Raw genomic sequence first — 21,942 nt, 5'->3', positions numbered from 1 at the left:
TCCGCGCACTAAATTTTTGGTGCGCCGACAGTATCCATTTCAGTGGTTCTATTTCTTAGGAGTATGCATCTGAAAGCATTTACTCAATCAAATCTGATATGTGTAGCTTTGGTGTGTTCTTGAGATCCTTATAGGAGAAAAAAAAGGCTTATGGTTTCCATCAATATGGAAATTTTTGTAACCTCCTTGGACATGTGAGCATTTTTTGAACTCTTGCATACAAGTAGGGCTAGACATAAAGCTCGAAACTCGGTGAGCTAAACGAGCGCTGGTTTGATTGACTCTTTTGAGGTCGGCTTGTTTTCTTAATGCACAAAGTCAAAGATCATTTTTTGCTTGTTAACACTAATGAGCTAAACAATCAAGCTAACGAGTTTCATGAGCTACTCGTTAAGCTCGCTAGCAACCAAAAGTTCTCAATTATAGTGATATGTCTCAAGATATGTAGCTAATCAAGTTTGACCCAGTATCAAAAACAAGGAAGCCCGTCGTGTGAGTGCATTTCCTATAACAACAATTGGTCTTACTTGTATCTTAATTATATCGTCTTCTCATCTTCTCGAACCACTAGCGGCGTGCCTCTAGGTATCTGATGACTGCATCCCCATGTGCCCCTTGCTGGCCTCCCAAACTCCTGATGAAGTCGCCATATTTAATCAACCTACTACTAGCTTAGCACTTTTCCCGCATTTGCTCCTTAATTATTGTTAATGAGGGCTGGTGAGCGCTCGTTAGCGCATAATGAGTCGAGCCAAACTTTACTTTTACCGCGTTAAAATTAACGAGCTTAACGATCTGAACCTTAACGATCATGAGTCTTAATGAGCTGAGCCTTAACGAGCCGAGCAGCTCTGTAGTCCAGCCCTACATACAAGTAAATTATTTTGTAGACTTAAGTAACTTTGTCCTGAAGATGCATCATTTCTACATACATGGCAGCTCTGGGAAGGAGGAATATGAATTGAGCTTCTAGAAACATCAATCCCAAGGATATACATACAACAAAGGCTAGAAGGTACATTAACAGCGCAGTGATTTGAGTAGAGGAGAGTGAAGAGGATCAGAAGTCGCTGCAATGTTAAACAGCGAGAGTGTTGTTCTTCCGGAGCATGATCATCCAGCATACTTCCACCTAATGGTATAAGAGGTATCAGTCCATTCCATATTTTCGAAAACGTCTTATAATATGAAATAGATAGAGTGAATGAATGAATCGGCTAGTGTTGTTGTTTCGTGCAGTAAACAATGATGTAACCATTACAGCGGAACCCTGACGGCTGTTAGTCGAGGACTTCGTTTCAAACAGAGGCAGGCCTGAGAGGCACTCACTGAAGCGGTTGGCATAATTAGCACCTGCTGGGAGTGCTGGTCCATTGATTAATTATTTCAGTAGACGACCTTTTCCTGGTCTCGTCTTGCTTTGCCATTCTATGTAATACCTTGGGGAGCTCCGCATCCCTTTCCGAGTCGAAGTACAAAAAGTCGGTGTCTAGCGTGTTTTCCGTGTCATCGAGTCCGCCATGAGTAATGCCGCTCGAGAGGTAGTCGATGGAATGATCCGGATACACGATCTTACGTGCCGACTCCCGGCCATAATAGCAACAGCCTGTTGAACCAAATTAGCATGAACACAATCTACATTTTAAGATAGAAAAGTTATACAACACGCTTTAAGTAGCTTAGCTTACCCATATCGTACGGTTGTGGCAGAGGGCAACAGAAGGGTGTCTTCGCGATCGTGATATATGGCCCCCGGAATTCGGCAAAGAAGAGACTATTCCTGAATGTGGATTTGCTGGTCGCCATGAAATTGACATGATAGCGTTGTTCAGCTAAGGCCACGCCACATATAAAATCCAGCTCATATTTCGGTTCAAAAGGATGGCTACGGGCGTATTCCCGCAGCAGCTGTTCGATGGTGGGACAGAGGAAGCTTTGCTGGTGATGATAGGCTTCCCTCTTAGTCGCGACAATTCTCAACGCCGTATTGGACAGCTTTCTTCTCTGAGAAATTGGCCGTTGGATCATCATCGCCGGGGTTTCTTCTTTGAGGATGGTATGTATCTGCGTCAAGGACTCACGAGAGAGCGCGGTGTTGTTGGCGGTGGCACTCGTCATCAGGGACCGGAGCTTGTCCAGCTTCGTCGGTGCCAAGGATGCGAAAAATGCTGCCACGGAAGACGCTTGCGGGTGCTCCGCGGCGGTGGCGGCAGCTACAAAAGGGTTGGGAGAGCTCCCATCCTGGAGTAAATGGGGCTGGAGCATGACGGAGAGATCGCACTGAGCGTAGGAGAGGTACTTGAGGATCTCGTGCAGCGGCAGCTTCTGGCCGGAGGTGGCGTGGAGGAGGGCGATGAGGCCATGTAGGGATCGGGACACGGCTCGGAGGATGGCGAGTGTGTCGAGGATGTCGTACGGCTGGGTGCGGCGGTCGGCGTCCGGGAGCGGGAAGTTGACGTCGTACCAGATGGCGCTGAGAAGGATGTTGGAGACTGGGTCCATGGGCCCGTAGCAGTGGCCGGCGAGGAGGACGCCGCGGACGTGTTGGCGCGCGGCGTGGCTTGGCAGCATGGCGAGCGCCCTGAGGTAGAAGCCATGGATAGCACCGTAGAGCGACATCTCCAATGACCGGACATATGGACACACGTCGGCGTCGGCGGCCTCGAGAGACCGGACGAACAAACAGGGGGGGTCCCGCGGAAGGTTTGTCATCGTGCCCGGCGGTGCAGCGTCCGTGGAGTAGGAGGATAGCATGGAGTCCATGTCTTGAGGACGCCGCAGGGACGCGATGTGGTCGCCGGCTCTCTGGACAATGGTGATGTATGCGATCCGGCCATCGCCAAGGTCCGCGCAGCTCGTAGTGCCTTCTTCAAGCGTTGGCGATGGCGGCAAGGTCGTCATGGCGGAGATGTGTTCTTGGTGGCGGAGCACTTGGAGGACGGTCTTGACGTCGTGGACGGTGAGCTTATTCCCGCGGCCTTCCTGTCGTAGAATGGGGGCGAGTATCCAGAGGCGCTCCAGGGGTAGCCATGCCGTGGCGAGCGAGACGAGCTGGTCCGGGCAAGGGTGGTTAGCGTGCTTGGCAGCACGGCGGAGGGAGTTCCGTGTCCTCCCAGAGCGAGGGTCGGGTGGCGTGGGTCTGGCGGCGTAGAGCTCGTGCTCGACGAGCAGGACGGCCATGGCGAGGTCGGCGCGCGCCCAGACGAGATACCGGCAGGCCTGCTCCTCACTGAGCATCCCGAAGTATAAGCGCATGAACTCGAGGAGGCACCGGCTGGACCTCCCCGCTACAGCGTCCCATTCATCCCTTGTGCTCTCGCGGCGGTGCGACGACCACCTGTTGGGGCGGCTGCGACCAGAATTCGCCGGGGTGCTAGGGTTCGTCGTCTCGAAGCCTTCCGGGAGAAGGGAGATGGTATTGAGGACGATGTTGGTGACGGGGTCGAGGAGGCCGAGGCAGAGGCCGCCACGATCGACTAGCTTGGCCGTGTCGACGCCCTCCGGCATGTCCTCGACGGGCAGCCGCCGGAACGCCTCCTCGTAGATGTCGACAAGGAGGCCTCGGAGAGTCTCGGCCGTAGCGACTGAGATGTTGTCATCGGCGAGGCCGTCGTCGGTGAAACACGAGATCAGTCCCCTCGTGGGGTCGTAGGGTTGCAGGAGCGGCGGCGGCATCGATCGTCAGCGGTCGGCAATGTGTTTTTTCTTTTCTGGAGACGATATGGGTTCGTTCTTGCTGGGCCGGGCTTGGGAGGTTAGTTAATTTATTTATGAGTTCTTCAGAAGATTTGTTTTTTTTTTCAAACCGACTATGAAGCCGGTAGTCTTAGGTAGCCGGATCCTTTTCGTTTTCCACGTTGGTACTGGTACTCTGGTATCCTGTAGATGGAAAACCATGCCTGTTCTTGCCGGCGTTTCATCAATCCATCCTGTCTACGACCTTGTTTGGCACTAAAACTTTTGTATGGTAGTGAAGATGATCCCAATAACCTGTAAATTCTAGTAATTTATTTCTAAAAGCATGTTTGGTATTAGAGTATCGAGTGAATTTAATTCCCGTTTATCCTCATATTTTTTTTCTCTAAATCTTAGTATATGTTTCCATTCCTCAATACTCTACTCTATCTAGTGCACGGAGGATGGGGTTTTGTATGAATGGGACAATTCTTATATGGTTTCAAAGGCGCATGGAATTCCAGGGACCAACACATCTTGCTCCTTCTTAAATGGTTGTGGGATTCTTGTTCTCAGAAAAAGCATAAACTTTTATGTTGGTATTTGTTGCACAAAACACAAGGGCTATGTTGCAGAGAAAAATCTTCTATTTGCGGGACTACATTTGCATTATGTGAGGGGACTTAACTACAGAAACCAAGGAGCACCTATTCTTTCATTGCACCTTTGCTTTTTGGTGTTGGTCCCATCTATCGCCATATTGGGTTATCCCAGCTGCAGATATTCATTATGTTCTGCAATCCTTCAAGAATGCTTTCAAGCAAGCTGTTTTTATGGAGGTTTTCATTTTGGCTAACTAGGCAATCTAATTCACTACAATCATCATATTTTCAAAGGAATCAGAGAAAATCTATATAGATGCAAGAGTCTCGCCTTGCTTCAAAACTAGGAGTGTGCTACAGCTTTGACCTAACGGCCTCTGTGACTTCGCCAACGGCTTCTCCATTAGGTAGGTTTTACTCTGAGCTAAAAACAAAAGGCTTGTTGGTTTCAAGAGATGAGCAGGACAGCCATGAGGAGGTCGTGCTCGATGAGCATGACGGCCATCAGGAGGTCGGCGCACGCCCAGACAAGGTACCACCTGGCCTGCTCCTCCGTGAGCATCCCAAAGTAGGCGCGCATGAACTCAAGGAGGCACCGGCTGGACCTCCCCGTTACAACTTACAACGTCCCATTCGCCCCTTGTTCGCTAGCGGTGGCGCGACGACTGCAGGAGCGGCGGCATCATCATCGGCAATAAGTTTAGTGTTTTCCCGGCTGTGAACAATGGAGGTTGCATTAAAATAGAGAACTGAAAATCCTTCAAACAGAGAACCAAACATACAAACACAACTCATTGAAAAGAGGCCAAAAAATATACATGGAGAGAAAGAATCAATAAAATTATATCTTCTATTTTAGAATATGTATATTGTAGAATCTCCTCTCCTGGTCATTCAGTTTCTATCTCCATCTCATTTTGTTTCCAGACAGAGACACATATATCGGATTACTACCAAAAAAGAGTAAGGTCCAGCAATATGCAAAGTATATCTTGCCATGTTCTACACAGTAGCTTAACATAGACGAGTCTATCAGCTTAGTTTAGGGACAATATATAGAGCCATAAAAAATTAGATAAAAGAAAAAATAAACTTATCATAGTTCCATTTCACCTAGTTCATACCATAGATTTCATGTCCATCAGATGAAGATATGTAGACCAGATAACCATCCAGAAAATATAAACATGAATATAACATCATATATGTGAGAATATGTGTCAACAAACTACAAAGTTCATGCATGCATTTTACATGCATCACGGTGGCCCTATCACGGAGACGAGGTTGAAGATCTCGGCGGAGACGCATGTATACATCCAGTGGATGATGGTGAGGTTGTCATTTGCCCAACACGGATCAGTGGGGCAAGAAACGGAGTCAGAGGCGAACGTGATCGAGAAGATTGCAGCAACCAAAATGTACTTCGAAGAGGTGGCGCCAATGATAGTAGTTGTGGGAGGGGAGATCTAGAGTGATGGGAATAAAAGGGCTGACATCGGAGATTGTATCGGTGTAGAGGAGCCGCCATTGGGGCAGGTGGATTGGCTGAAATTAGAAAGGAGGATGTGTTTGTGGCGACGGTGACAGCAGCATCCTTTATGGTGAAGTAGTCGGGAGGAGGGAGGGGCGGCTGCGTGGTGGCGCAGCCATGACCAAGGATCTAGTATCTGATACCATGTAGAATTCAAATAAACTCATAATTCATTAATTGATTGCGGGATTACGAATTATATATACAGGGGCAGCCGACTAACCCTAACTTGCAAGACAAAAGAAAAGTGAACTGACTACTATACAACCTAACATCAGGGACCAACGAACCAACTTGACATGTTTTTTCACATGTTCTTCCCACGACCACCCGGAGGGATTTGCCTGGATTTTCCGCGAGATCGCTCCAGCGTTGACATATGACACCACCGATTGTTGTTTAATAATAAAGATAAGTTCGGGCCTATGTTTCCGGTCGAGTATGTAGAGCTTGAAATCAACGTCGACTAGGATAGCTGGTCTCCGTAAATACTGCAGGGAGACATGGGTACTCATGAACCTTATAATTTTCTTGCTCCAAAATCCGTATTTCTATCGCTTTAAAATAAATTGTGGGTAGAGGAGGCACGTATGTATGTGCGTGCCAATTTTCATACCCAAATTTAAAAGTATGTAGCTTAGGCAAAAAATGCATAAGTTCGAAATAAACAGTTTAAAGGAAACTAACCCCTTCCAAAATTTCTGCAACTTGGTGGTCGGATAGCTGGTAAATTTTCTTTTTACAACTGGATAGCTATGTAACTAAGTATTGAAGTAAGTCTAATCGAATTTAAGAGTACCCATGTTCCAAAAATTCGCTTTAACTGGACTCGCTTGCCAGACTAAAATGCAAAATCTAAACAGCAACTGTACTAAAGAAAATTATTATTTTACGGAACGGTCTGAAACTCTGAATCCAATAAACCAGCGTGCAGCATCAAGTCATCTCAGCTTTTGTGCTGCGCGGTATGCACTATGCACAGTTTCTAGTGTTACATCTCAAGTGAGCGTAGATATATATGAACTTGCAACAGCAGTGAAGTCTGTCAGCAGTGAAGCATTTGTTGAAGCCATTTTCCCCAAAAAAGAGGCGCGCGCAAGTGTTCATGGTAATTAAGCTGGACACGTTAAAAAATCAAAAAAAAATGTTGTTACCAGGCGTACATGTCATACGCTCCCAACGATTCTAATCAAGGCGAATCGGCATTCTGCTGGTTTCCGGTTTTGGGAGTTGCTACATTGTGCGTGTCGCACATGCACGACACAGGTCGTGTTGATGGATGGTGTGCACTCGTTTTAAGTCATCGGCGCACGTCACGTATTCGGCCCGGCTACCTTTTAACATGGGATGAGCGCGCTTACCTCCCCGGTGTGGGACTAAAAGGTGCCTATTCCCGTCGTTCGTTCGTTCGGGTTAGCACGGCCTTGTATGTTGGTTTGGCGACAGGCCTACTACATGATCATGGGCTTACTAAGAGTACCGCAACATCGGCCCAAACGTGATCAAACTTGTCCTGGGCGGTGCATACGTCTCTGTGTTCTCTAGAGATGAACATCTTTGTGAGTGAAAAAACTCGACTATTGCTGGTTCTGGATGGCCACAACTGGTGCTCCTAATGTATGCTCTATTGATATTCGAAAAGATTTAGTTTGTGGTGTATTATTATGTCAACATTTTTGCGTAGTACATTTATCATTTGTTCTTTGATCATGTGTCATACCTTGTATCATGTTTTCCATTCTCTGCACGAGGTCTTGCTGATTCTGGATGTCACAACTGGCTTAAATATGCTACCGCATAGTGATATAAACTGATAATGCTAGAATTTCTTGGATCCATGCAAGGTTGTCAGAATCACAGGATTCATTCGTCCTGACCAAGCTAGATGGCAACTGCGCAAGGTGGCCGCGTGGTATTCAGAATTTCCTGACCTGAATTCTCTGGCTTTATCTGTCTCAGGTTTGCAAGGCCTCCAGCCTTTTGATGCAGATGCCTTTGTTGAAGCCATTTCCCCATAAATTTTCATTTGGAGAAAAATCATTCCTCGCCACTACATCCTCAAAAATTCTTTTGCCATGTCATCAATATTTGTCATGTAACAAGATTTTGCTAGCATGCTAGAAGCTGCAAGCAGTCGTCTCACTTGAGGTTTCTTCAGTTCATCCTGATTGCAGAGTCCATGCAGATGCTGAACAGCAGCAGGCATTCATCCTAAACAGTATATGATTCCTATGCCTAAAGTACATATTTTTTGCTTAAACTACAGGTTGTGCCAGTTCAAATTACGGATAACCTGGTGCAAAGAATACTAACACAAAAGAGGAGCTGACTGCAAACATTCTAATGACTTTTCAAAGACCTCCATGCTACAAGAATATTTCATTAGTGCTGATATATTTCATACATTTATAAAAATATTACAGCTGAAGTCGTAAACAATATACTCCAGGAGCTACTAGTGCAGCAAATCCCAGAGAGTAGCACATGAATATAAAAGATTCTACAAATAAATATTCCAAACTCGGACGGGCGTTTCACCACCCCATGCCACTGGCATACACTATTGCCAGCTCCCATAACCCTGATTGCGAGAACCACCCTGAGGACAGTTCTGACCTCGGCCAGGACCAGACGCGCCATACGGCGGACCGCCTTGCGGGAAATTTGGCCCACCACCAACTCCATAGCCGCTGCCAGCCGCACCACGGCCACCTGCTGCAGGGAACGGAGGAGGTCCTCCTCGTCCTTGCTGAGCATACGGGCCGCTCCCATAGCCACTGCCCTGGCTTCCACGGTTCTGATTATTATAGCCCGAGCCACCCTGCGGGTACCTGTTAGGCCCCCCTGGTCCTCGGGGTTTTGCATAGTGATGGCTCGGGCCAGCTGCCACGGGAGGTGCATTGTGCTGGCTGGGCCTGATCTGGTGTGATTGGCCTGGATGCTGGATCGGAGGCAAGCGAGTGTGTGGAGGAGGATGCTGCAGTTTTTGGCGCTTTGCAGCTTCCTCTGCTTGCCTCTGCTGCTGACGTTTTTTCTTGGTCTGGAACTCGTGTGATGCTTCATATGATGGCAAACTGTATAATTTAACATTTAATGGTCATGATTTAACTTAGATCCAGAAGAAAGGTACTAGAAAGGAATTTCCTTCGCCCTATAACGAAAACAGCCATCAGAACTACCTTTTTGGATCACACGGTAATGGATCAGTCCAGAAATACTCTGCATCGAGTGCATCTTTCGCTGGCATCCTCTGCAAAATAAAATGAAGGAACGAAAATAAAATAATGTTAAATCTTTACAACGCATGGGCCTTGAGAAAGAGAAATAATCAATCATTTGAATAAAACAGCTATTATCAAAAAAAATCGGAACTGCTCAAATTTGGTATACATTACCTGTGATGGATCTAGAGTTAACATCTTCTCTAAAAGGTCCAGAGCATGCCGGTCAAAACTGCAAATGCATAAGTGTGAGCACCAGAGACATGACTACTAAAGCTACACGACAAAACAATGCCAAGCATAGGACTCACTGTTTAAAGGCTTCTTTAACTTTTCTCTTCAACTGCCGGGGAGGCTTGAAATTGTTGTACCATGGCATTTTAGTGACGCCAGGCCAGTTTGCCTCATCAGGCGTGCCACAAAGCTCAAAGATTTTAGTTAGCTGCTCCGGCTGCGGTAATGTCATAAAACGTTAAAACCACAAAGGGTTATAACTGTAACTTAACATAAACACGCACTACGAAAGGGTCTAAATCACAAACGCCATGCTATTTAACTAGACAAAACGGTAAGATCAAAACTGGAAGTATATGACTAGAATGGAAAACGGTTGCATGACTAGATGGAACCTTTCAAGCACCGAGAAACAGAGGAAGTTAAAATGCATTAGAAATAATAGAGGGAAGCTAAAAATTGTATTCTACCGCATAACTCATGTAATCAATGCAATGGAGATCATGGCGCAAATAAAACCAAAACTTATTGATGCCTAGTAGTTCATTCATACACAAATATGATGAAGTGAAGGTTCATTATAAAAGGTAAAAACGACAAGAGAGCGCAACAAATGCTTTGGCTGTAGACTTATGTCTGAAAGCCTCATAGGTACATATATACCTCATTCTTTCCTGGCAGTATTGGCTTTCCATTGAGAAGCTCAGCAAAAATACAACCCACAGACCACATGTCAACAGCTGGACCATACCTTGTGCTTCCGAGTAGCAACTCCGGGGGTCTGCATGCAAAATCCAACAACAATAAGATAATACCCGAAAAAAAATAGAAGGCAAAAAAATGAAGCATACATAACGAATACAATTGTGACAACGATCCTGCGGGTGGGCGGAGGAGGCTGTACCTATACCACAAGGTGATCACACGGTTAGTCAGGTTTCCATTGTGATCACTCGAGAACGATCTCGCCAGCCCAAAATCAGCGAGCTTCAGGTTACCCTCGTTGTCTATCAAAAGGTTAGAACCTGCAAGGGAAGTATCAAATACAACATATTAGCTCAGCAGCAGCCATCACAAGTCCACAAAAATTCGAGTGGAGGTGTCGAAGTATAATAATACCTTTGATATCTCGATGCAGCACCTGATTGACATGGCAATAGTGCAGGCCCGTAAGCAGCTGCTTCATGTAGCACTGGACCAGGACAAATCGGAGGATCAATACATACACCACGATAAATACCGTAACACCAAAAGGGAAACAGCGCGCGCGTGAAGGCAAGCCGCACCTTGATCTGCGGCACGGTGAAGCGCATCCCCGGCCTGTCGGCGAGCCCGGTGAGGTCGTGGTCCATGTACTCGAAGACCATGTAGATGCTCCCCTTGTACTTGTTGCCGTCGACTACGTTCAATTCAACAACACGACAACGCGTCAGACCTCAGAGAACCTACAAACAACTCCATCCTATGCCCCAAGCAAAACCGAGGGCACTAGAATTGCAAGAGTGTAATAATCGAGCCGTACTTGGCTTTCCTTGCTCATCTCGCTCCGGGCCTGCAGATTTTCCACCATACGAATTTCCGTCAGCCCGATGATGAAGCTCCATAATAAGCCTCGCATCTAAATTCAATTACAGTTTCAAGGGTGGTGTTTCATGGTGAGTTTGGAGCACCTGGGGAGGTGACGATCTCCTTGAGCTGGATAACGTTCTGGTGGTGGAGCTTCTTCAGGATCTTGATCTCCCGTATCGCCGTGATCGGGAACTGCGCCGAAACGGAAACATCAAACCAAGCACACAAACACAATCGCATCGCCGTTGGAGAAGAAGAAACTTACGCCTTCGCGCTCGTTGTCCATGCGGATCTTCTTGAGGGCGACGATCTCGTTCGTCTCCATCTCCCTCGCCATGTAAACTTGCCTGGCGGCGACGGTGACTTGGAATTAGATTCAAAACCACCGAGTAATCGCTGTTGAGAGGGAGGAAAGGAGGTACCAACCCGTAGGTGCCCTCGCCGATCTGCTCGAGCTTCTCGAAGCAGTCGACGCCGCGGGAGCCCCACGAGGGGAACTCGTCCAGGTTCAGCTGCCCCGGCCCCGCCACCGCCATGGCCGGCCGCCGCAATCGACAGAGACGACACGAGGTGGAGATGCGGCGGCTGCCGGCGGGCTGGGTCGGAATCTGACACCGCGGCTGGGAGAGACAAGACAAGAGAGGGCCGCCAGGTATATGGGCCGGAAGGGCCACATGAGCCCTTCATGTCCGAGTGGATAAAGTTATCCGTGACCAACAACCGTACATCTTTTCCTTTCCAAAAACCGCAATTCCGAATTTCAGATACAAAATGCTTGAGCAGTTCTTTCCCAAAAGTGTGGAAAAGGAATTTTGGGTGAAAATGCCAATCAGATTTCAAAATTCTAAAGCTCATAACATGCCATTACATAATTTTTTAAAAACTCGTTATATAAATTGTTGGAGCGGTTGCACTGATATGTTTGTGTGAATAGAAAAAACTGTTACACGAATCTAGCCACTGAGAAGCCAAAATTTTACTGCACAAAAAAAAGATGGATAAGTGACTGGCACTGTTAACCACCAGTCTGGTTCTACGGTTTGGCAGAACACTGGAAAAACTCAGCCCGTAGAGCTTGGCAAAATGGGCAGAATACATAGCTCAAGTCCTAAACTGGAACCATGCTCTTCAGGCCAGAACGCCGAAATCCATGGGTCTGCGTGACGATAGCTGGACAGTGCAAAGAAATCGACTTCCTTTCACCTCATGTTGCTGCAGTCCTAGCCTTCTTGAATCTAGGAGAGTGGGCGGACTGTCTCGTCCCACGGTTCGGTGTGCTGTTGAACGCACCATTTCTGGGCCTCGTGTCGCGGCCTTGCGATTTACCGCCTCTGTAATTTTGACTATTTCCTGACCGTGCATTGGATTTGGGTCTGAAATGAGTTCTATCACCTTTGCCGCCTGATGCTTTGTCAGTATGGTTTCTGGCACCCCCAAAGTGAGGTTTCCTATCCCCTTTGACGAAGAATTCCCTTTTCGGTGTTTCCTCTTGCCCAGGTTCAGCATTAGAGTCGCCCCATTTTCTTCTGTATATACCAAATGATATAAGTGATAAGTTGTAGTAAAGGATAAGGAAAAAAAAAAAAGGAGCTGACATTGGCTTCACCTCTTCGGAGTAGGATCCTCAGGATCATTTGCCTCAGGCTCTGCACCATCTGCTGGATTATGATTCCCCTTGCGGCCCTGCAAAAAAGTGCAATAAATAAACTTTCAGCTATGTTTTTCTTTCCATGCGAGTAAGCTTAGTTGAGTATGTGAGAAGGGAATGGTTTGGGGGATCTTCGTGGCCTCATAATTTGCTGTTTTTCCTTTTAAAAGTTTGTAGTTAAAGAGGTGCTCTTTTTTATTTGAGGAGAAAGAATAGTTCTTCTAACAAGAGCTCATAAACAAAAAAAATGCAGCATCTTTGCAGTGAATAGCTAGAAATCAAAACTCCATTCGACCTCACCACAGTGGAGTTATATTATGAACTTATGAGGACTATGAAGGAACTAACCCCCGCTTGCTAATTTAAATTTGATAAACTAACACATAATTGGTGGATATGGATGAATCACACACTATATGCAGCTTGGCCAAAATCATCAAAGGCTTAAATATACAACAAAAATCCAATGGGTGCAAATGTAGATCTGTCTTCCACAGCCAAGTCAGAAAATATTAGTGAATGGGAGTCTCACCTCTTCAACCTCTCTAACGAACTCCTTGTATTTTTCCGGTGTTACTAGGTTAACGGCATCAAATCCACATTTCCTAATCAATATTTCCAGTATTAGTACAACCTGCAACATCAGAACAGATCTTATTAAGTGCACCGTACAGAACATGGAAGAGATGGAAAATTGGAAACTAAACCATGGAACAATTGCAGTGACTAACCTTCCCTTTGAAATGGTGCTTTGTAAAAGATGACCATGGTAATATGCCAGTCATGATATCTGCTTGCAAACTCAATAGTTTTTCTGGATGCAAAGATGTTACCAACACCTTAACAAAGCCCAAAGATGCCTTGTATTGCATATGATAAATAAACGAATCAGACATTTATAACAGGAAAACGATTAATAAGGTATACAAAAGACACAGAACTCACCTTAATTATTTCAATAGCTTTATTTTGCAGCAGAACTAGAACTGATGGTATCAAATTTGGAACTTCCATGCAAAAATTAGCATCATTGTATATAAGCAATGATAGCGCAGCAATTGCTCCACTCACTATGTGAGGAGACGGACTAGAAAGATATCCCATTACCTGCCATGTGGAATTATATAGCTTAGATGATAAAGTAGCTACTAAATTCAAGAACACTTGCCACGTGGAATTATATAGCTTACATGATGAAGCAGATACTAAATTCAAGAAAATGCATAGGTATGATACATCTCTACTCTGAGATATGCAGGTTAGACATTTACACAACATCACTGTGGTGCTCAAACACCATTGTAGTGCTCTCAGAGCTTGAAGGTTGCTCTTCTAAAATATAGACTATATGGCTGCTTCCAGGCCTGGTTGCTGCAAAACTATAAACCTTAGTTCTACATTTTCCATGAGACTTTTTCTTTGCATAGATTTCATACACTAAGCATCAATAATTTATACAGATGAGAGGAGTTAATGGGCACATCAATTCATAATACTACATTCAGAACTAGAAATGAAGAGATCGTGTTGCGAGATTTCTTACATGAAAAGCGAAATAAGTACTTGAGGTGCAATGATTAGGAAGAGGAAACAAGAAACAATCGTCTCCTCAAACAACGTGGCACCCTACTTGTGTGCATCAAATAAACATAGGGAAAACATCTCAAGAGCAGAGAAGATTGTTAACTGACCATTGTGAATAGTCGTTGAAGATCTGAATCTCCGTTATTTGATTCGGAGCTCCTCAAGCTAGTACTGATAGCCAGGAGTACATCGTATGCTATTCTTCTATTTTCCTTCTTAGACTGCATTTAAAATAAGAAAACAAAAGGGAATGAAACAAAAAAGACAGATGGCAGAAGACGGAAAAAAAACCTTGCCATGTGGCTTTCTTCACGGCCTTGCTTTAAGTCGGTATAAATTAATAATTGTATAAATGATGATGCCATACGTATGACATGATGCTATCCCCGTAATACATGATTTATCAAAACATGAGTCTAGGGAAACACACCTTCAATGCAAGTATTAACTCATTTAGAATCAAGAATGCCTTCTTGCTGGTGCTCTCTTCATTAACCTTCAGAATGGTAGGTGGTAAGTAAAAAAACACATCCCATGATTCAACAAGCAGGACAAGCGAAGCATAGAACTAGACTAAAGTAACATATGAAAACATGTATGCAGTATTGCAGTCAAAGAACATCATGTCGATATCTTCATGCTCTCTTGGTAGGAGGTACATGTGTGTGTCCATAAAGGAAGGCATAGGATACAGATGAGCTAGTCTGCTAACTACTTTGACACTGCTAGTATTCCATCAGGATATGGCAAGTAGTGGTAGCAAGAGGGCGTACATGGACAAGTAAACATTGGAGATTACCCAAGGTCTTAGGTTTTATCTTTGGTGCATCTTGAGTTTGTAGTTAGATCCCTTCTGGATCAAGTTGGTCAACATATGCAAAGGGTGCAGCTCTCATTAACAAGTAGTTGTGCTCTTATGGTGCTCACAGCTCAGACACTTGTAGTTGTTTATTTTTATTTAAAATACAGCAGATCTATACATTTCATAAGTACAGACCAATCGATTTAGTTGAATGTCCTCTTTTAACACATTTAAGTTAAATGAGATATACATTCTTATTTCTTGTAAGTCTGGAATTGTACAGAATGTATGTTGTCAAGTTTCAACGTATTTAAGTTGCATTAGCCCCAGATTTAATGTAAGTAACTTATCTTGTTCAAATAACCAACTATCATTTTCTCCACAGTTAATGACATTGTCAACGTGGGTACTGTTCATGTGAATAGCAATTCCTGCATGACATGGCTCCTTTCTTGGTACTGCCCTGAGGCCTTGACCAAACGCCGATGAAAGTTGACTAAGGTGTGTAACAAAAAAAAACGAAATTACTTAGCACCTCCCACAATACAACTCTTATGCATGCAAGAATATCGACAGGAAGATAACACTATGGGCACAATGTGCAGTTGTGCAGACAGAACAGCATGTTCGAAAACTTACTGCAGCGGCACACACACATACATCAGCATAGCAAATTCGAAAATGAGATCATGCAAAGGGAAAGCTTTTGATACTTGCAGTATGTCACCTGTTATTGAAAGAGAATAACAACTATCAACCTACCTTAATCATATGAACCAACAGATACTTGTAGCATACTAATTGGCCTTCTAAAACTGCATTATTAGAATCTGGCTTTATTCCATGAAGAAGCATCATTATTTCATCCAACTGGGTTAAAGAATATCCATGATGTTCCTGAAAGTAAAGGGATGAGATGACAATTAATATCGGAAAAGGTACATGTCAAAATCAAAAGTTGCATATGTGCTGACCTTCAAAATTATGCTTAATGCGAAGAGAGCTCTGCTGTCACACGACTTGATGTTGTTCTGCGGAGAAAAGATAAGAGGTATGAACAATGAAATGTACTAATAGTTGGGTTTTGGGGCATAATAAGAGCAGAGATTAGCAAGGATACCAGTAAAGAAGACTTGATGAATCCAAAAAATAAATCAAGCGCATCTTCATCGGCAGCTTCAGCTAGCGTGGGAATGAGTTCCATCAGAAGTGACCTGCACAAACAAAACTATAATCATATTGTGCATAACAAGCTTCCGGATGGGACACATCATGTGTTCATATGACATAGCAACATGTGAATACATGATGATGCATAGTCATATAATAAGCGTAGTAGTCCCTACATATCTGGTAAAACTCCCAAGAAAAATCCTAGTTTGGGGGCATGGTTGTTTCCATGACATTATTTTTTAGATAATGGTTTCATGAATTTAACACCTAAGTTTTTCAACGAGAACTGTATTATTCAAAACCTTGTTATCTACAGTTTCCGAAACAGCATAACTGCATATTCATGCTAACTTCTTGAAATCAAGTTGGCTCCACTCAATCACCTAGGATGCATGAGTTAGGGGCCAGTAATATTAATATATACTAATAAAACAATTTAATAATAGCTAAATACCAATACACAACTGGGGGAAGATGAGTATACCAGTACAGATATTTATTCTTGCTTTCTTGGTACAACTAACCACAAGATCATTAATATTTATCTTACTAATTCTCTCATGCCCTAGAGCATTTGCCCTAAATGCACAGTGAAACTCAAGGCCGTGTGGATTGTATTGTCAAGAATGGAATGTAAACGCATGAAGTAATCAAGGTGACCATTAACTGGATGGTAAGATCGCTGCAAAAGGTTACCAGATTGAAAAAAAAAATGAAGACTTGTAGGTAATCGTTTACATGGTACGAATTTTTGAATTTTTGAAGCTGCTGAGAACCTACGATTTTGTTTTTTACTTGGTTTGTTTGTTTTTCTACAAGAATGTTTAACCTAGATTTAAAGAAATAACTTATGTGGGCAAAGATAAGTAGCAAACCTCTTATTATTTATCTCCGCTGTAGCATCACTGCTCTCTTCTTCTTTTCCATCTACCTCATTTGTTTGACATTCTAGATTCTCTGGCTCCAATGGAGTATCTTCCAAACCAAATCTTTTAACTAGTGAAAGAAAAAGGTTACAGATATTTGCGCTACCAGAAAGTTGAGCAAGGGATCTCAGAGCATCCTGCAAAACCACAAAGATGACAGAATAAATATCAGTGGCCAATAGATGCTTTGTCTTCAAACAAAGATATGGGCTTACGAGTAGCTAAAAATTTTACATCCGTAAGAACAGAGCAATTTTCAGTACACATGTCAAAATGCATACTGCAACACAACTCTGGGATAGATCGATATGAGAGCTGGAGGCATATTATTGTCATAAACATACAGATTTGAGGCTCTAACATGTGTGAAAACCATCTTACACAAGCCTGCATTTAGTCCTTCAATGGCAAGGCTTGGATCATGTACACAGCATACACAGGAAAAAAATACGGAGTAGCACAATCATTATGTACAGCAAAATACACAAGCAAGCCATATGCAGGAAGAAGACTCCATGCATGAGTTTTGCATTACATATTTTAAAGTAATTCATACTTCATAGTCATGCAATCGTTATTACAAAGTCATGTGGCCACTTAGTTAAATATCCTTAAGGATAGGCAAACAGGATTCCAAATGGTCATGCTTCTCCTTATTTGTAATGCACTTAGTCATGCATCTGGTGAAACAGTCATGACACCCTCACCAACTTAACAGGTCCTAAGGCTGAAGCATTCATGTAAAATTACATGGACTGGGTTACTGAGTCAGGTAGGTAAAGCTTAAGCTCCCTCCCAGCCTATGGTTTCAAATTCCAAACTTAACAGACATCCATGCATCTAACATCGTCTATTTCAATGAAAAACTGCCTCCCAAATATAACTTATTTAACAAGCATCCATGCACAACTTAATCAAAATCGTAAATGCTGGTCCATAAGTATGAGATGCTATTTCAAAATGTCCGTATGTAACCGAGTTAACTAATTGAGAAACAATCACAAGACAATCATCTATTTAACAAGCATCCATGCATCTAACATGCACAAGTTAATCAAAATCGTAAATGCTGGTCCACAAGTATGAGATGCTATTTCAAAATGTGCGTATGTAACCGAGTTAAGTAATTGGGAAACAATCACAAGACAATCATCTGATATAAGGAACAACTGAGTGTGTGATGCACCTTTAAGTGAGCACGCTTTTCTGAAGAGTCAAGGAAATCATCTGCAAAAGTGCAAAGAAGATCCACAGAATGTGATGCCAGGACTTTCATGCTTTTACGGGCATCTTTTTTCGAGCATCTTTGTAAGCTTACACAGCTTAAGTTATTAGCCTCCGATGACGTGAACAAGGCTGAAATTTCTGCAGGGATTTCTACGTCTTGATCGCTGCTAGTTAATCTTCTAGTTCCATCGATAAGTTGCTGGGGCACAATAGATAAATTATCTGAGAGAACGAATGAAGAAGCATTGTAGAAAACGAGTTCAAAAGATTAAATATAAGAAAATTGCAGTGTATAGAACTCAACCTGAAGGCCTTTACAAGCGGATTTGTAGAGACACCGATCACACTTCAGCATCTCTACAAGCAGTTTGGACAAGGAACCAAAATTCTGATATACATCAGACGGATAGCGGCAGAAGGCAGGAAGCAAGTTCCACAATTGATCACTCCAAGCTTGCAACTCTTTACATTTTCGTGGTTTTTTTGCTAAAGGAACAAAGGAAAACATTATGAAGTTGTATAACATACAAACATGAGTCTTTATGGCCTATTGAATTGATTGTCTTTACCCCTGCTTGAAGCATCCCGTAAAGATTTCGCTAGCGGTACAATGTACTCTATAAAGTGTTGCAGTGAGGCCCCATAAACATACTTGCTTAAAATGGGTACGAGCCAAGTATTTGAGCATGTAAACCAATCCTCATGAAAAGATATTGGGAGTAGTGAATGAATTTTATCTGGCCCCATGGCAACTATTGCTGCCCCAATGCACTCCTCAACCTGCAAATATGACAAAGTTAAGAGAAAAAAGTAGCTAAATGAAAGTTCAAAAATTAAGGTGTATGCAGTTTCTCTTTACCTGACACATACAAATAGGTGTGGCGCAAATACTGAATATAAACTAAACCATGATATTCTGTTATTTTCTTTCTGCACTAAGATTATGTGGGGCTCAAGGAGAACATATCCGGTGATACAATTTTAGGTGGATACCATGATACCAATGCCAAAATTTTACTAGGCCGTAATGGTCCTGAAGAAATCAGGAATAAAATGTACAACATCAACACAGTATTATCCTATCATGTAAATTTTACACATGGAAAACAAAAGAAGACAAAAGGAGGAAAAGGAAAAGACACTATTCACTAAATTCTGCCTTTTTTTTCTCTTATGTATATCGTTCTAATTCAATCTTCGCAAGATGCTTCATTACATCTAGCTCAAATTTTTTCAGAACTATTTAAACCACTATTTGTATATTGGTATCAATGGTATCGCCTGACAGGTGGTATGTTCTGCAACCCTCATCCTTACTTTATGCAGTAGATATGTAACACTTAAATAAGAAAATAGTAATAATCTCATGTGTGACCATTTCTGCAACAAATAAAAGCTAGTTGGCAAATTAAATATGTAAACATATAATGTTGAATGTCCACAAGTGGTGGTGGCATCTACAAAACAAGCTAAGATGGTCCTTTTCTGGATGTGATAGTAATCAAGAAATGAACTTACCTTCTTCAGGTGTGGTTCTTTGTGTATTTTCGTACCAAGTCGTGACAAAGTTAGTAGGATGTCTTTCATAAAAATGTAAGAACACTCCCCTGCAGATGAATTATCAAATACCAAAGTGTTTAGTGGGCGATGTGTAAAGCAGGGCAATGTGAATATCTGCATGCAGAAAGGCTACATGATGCACAAAATATTAGCAGGTTAAAAGGTGCTGGGAGAGTACATACCCAGTTTGAGAAACAAAGCCAGGACGATCTTTAACACATTATCAGGAAGAGGAGGAGCAGGACACTTTTTGAGTCTTTTATTGATAGACAAACAGATTGATTTGACAGCAGCGCCATCACTTGAATCCCCAGCATCAGGCTGTGATTCATTAGTCAACAAAATACTTTGGTCGACATGAGAATAGATGCACTCTATTAGCAGTTTTGCTATATCTTCAGAACATTTTCTGTCCAGAATTAGGTATCCTGCCAAGTTGAGAAGCAGAACAATAAGTTACATTAGTATTACTAAAGCATTACAACACAAATACAGCAGAAGATAATTCGCAAGTACATCTATCACCAACTCATACGTGTGGAAAAGGTTGACCAAAAGATGCATATCGACATGAATCCTACGTAATCCCCATAGATATATTCTCATTGGTCATACACATAAAAGAAGGATAGCGTCCAAACTTTCAGCAGATGCGCTCACAAAGGCAATCCGGGGGAAAATATGTTAACCCATGAATAAGTTTCATAGCTGAGCGTCCAAACTTTCATAATTGAGCGAAGAGAATAAGTTTTTCCCTAAATGAACCCATGAAATAGAATTGGACGAAGCATGGTTGGGGACTACTGTGTCAGCACGCACAATAATGATAACCAGAAGAACTCACTATTCTCAAAGAAGCGTCATTGCATTAACTAGGTAAGTCAACTAGAAATGCATACGATTTCTATTGAACTGGGCATATGGATATTTTGTAAGAAGCATCATTGCATGAAGTCCTGGCACATGAAAAGCGTGAAGATGCAAACCTGAAACTGCCTCAAATGCAGATGGAAGAGCCTTTGTCCACAATTTTGAGTGACCAGCCAATTTCGCTAAACAACTTCTCAGCAGCTGTAATGCTGCGATGATGGTATCGTCAGGCTTCTTCTCATCATAAGGCAGATAGGCCAACAGCAAGGAGATGAAATTCTCCAACTCCGACTCAACATTCTCAACCTTAAGATGCTCCAGCAAGGCCTCCATTAGCCTGAGGACATGCCTCGTGAGCGGGCTAAAACGGGCGGTCAACAGCCGACGAGCACCCGAGAACACCGTACTCCTTGCCTTCTTAGATAGATGCGGAACTAAAACTGCCATCGCGCCTAGCATGTGCACCGCCTCCGTCTCCTTAGCCTCGGAGGCGTCTGCATCCAATTTGGCAAGACCTCTCACGGATGAAATGTGTTTTTCAAACAAGCCAACTGCAGCACTGCTAGCTTTCTTCCCGCAACGGGAACGCTCCAGGTAAGCGAAGAGCTTCTCCACACTCTCCTGTGCGCATCTTCGGACCTGTCAAAACGAGAAATGGCATGCACATGACATGAGCGTGGTTTCTACACCAAGCAATTTTGAAAATCCGCTACTAGTTTCCTCACCTTGGCGCGCTGATCCACGGACGCGGCGAGGAGAGCCTCCAGAGGCGCGCCCCAATCGGCTGCAGGTTCGAGAAGGAGCGCCAGGTGGCCGAGCGACTTGACCACCGAGCGCACGGTGCCGGTGGGGAGCTTGGAGGCGTCAGGGGAGGCGAGGAAGTCGGCGAGCGAGGAGGCGGACTCGGAGGCGGAGGCCGGCGGCAGGGAGGAGATGTGGGGGATGAGGATGACGAGGAGGGAGGCGAGCGCGGAAGCGGCGGCCGGGTCAGAGGGGCCGGCGGCTCGGAGCGCGGAGACGACGGCGGGGAGGTAGGACTCGGCTGTGAGGGAGCGCCCGTCGTCCGCGAGGATGGAGCCGATGGCGGCGGCGGTGGCGAGCAGGTGGCGGTGCTGCGCGGAGGCGGAGCGGCCGTAGCGCGCGGTGAGGGCGGCGCAGACGTCGCCCGAATAGTCGTCGAGGGGGAGCAGGGCCTGGGACGGCTCGTCGGCGTCGACTTCGGTGGCGGCGGCGGCGGCCGCCGAGGTTCTCTGCTTCCGCTTCATGACGACGGGCCGAGGGAGAAAAGGGTTTTGGGGGATTTGGGTCCGAGAGAGA

General features: G+C 44.1%; 1 protein-coding gene across 1 annotated transcript; it reads right to left on the bottom strand.

Moving 5' to 3' along the window:
* Nucleotides 1-8,243: 8,243 nt before the first annotated feature.
* Nucleotides 8,244-21,942, bottom strand: LOC127340464 (uncharacterized). The gene is made up of 30 exons (XM_051366207.2): nt 21,351-21,942; nt 20,742-21,264; nt 19,938-20,183; nt 19,714-19,802; nt 18,765-18,975; nt 18,500-18,681; nt 18,155-18,394; nt 16,918-17,105; nt 15,990-16,083; nt 15,844-15,900; nt 15,632-15,766; nt 14,498-14,563; nt 14,175-14,288; nt 13,429-13,590; nt 13,215-13,343; nt 13,016-13,117; nt 12,442-12,518; nt 12,041-12,361; nt 11,262-11,516; nt 11,101-11,182; nt 10,937-11,027; nt 10,789-10,818; nt 10,553-10,665; nt 10,386-10,458; nt 10,171-10,291; nt 9,930-10,047; nt 9,344-9,483; nt 9,207-9,264; nt 8,991-9,061; nt 8,244-8,885 (listed from the first exon to the last, which is right to left on the bottom strand). The coding sequence occupies exons 1-30, from the start codon at nt 21,888-21,890 to the stop codon at nt 8,372-8,374; spliced, it is 5,142 nt and encodes a 1,713-aa protein (XP_051222167.1). The 5' UTR covers nt 21,891-21,942; the 3' UTR covers nt 8,244-8,371.

The sequence above is a fragment of the Lolium perenne genome, chromosome 3 (assembly GCF_019359855.2).
Source record: "Lolium perenne isolate Kyuss_39 chromosome 3, Kyuss_2.0, whole genome shotgun sequence".
Taxonomy (NCBI): Eukaryota; Viridiplantae; Streptophyta; class Magnoliopsida; order Poales; family Poaceae; genus Lolium; species Lolium perenne.
Note: the sequence above shows the minus strand (reverse complement) of the source record. Positions and strands in the feature narration are given on the sequence as shown.

Bases quoted from the DNA above. Each gene is read 5' to 3' on its own strand.
- LOC127340464 (XM_051366207.2), bottom strand. From the start codon at position 21,890: ATGAAGCGGAAGCAGAGAACCTCGGCGGCCGCCGCCGCCGCCACCGAA. The intron at 13,344-13,428 runs GTGAGTTCTGTG...ATGCAATACAAG, and splicing joins AAGCTATTGAAATAATTAAG to GCATCTTTGGGCTTTGTTAA. The intron at 10,292-10,385 runs GTATTATTATAC...CTTCCCTTGCAG, and splicing joins GCTGCATCGAGATATCAAAG to GTTCTAACCTTTTGATAGAC.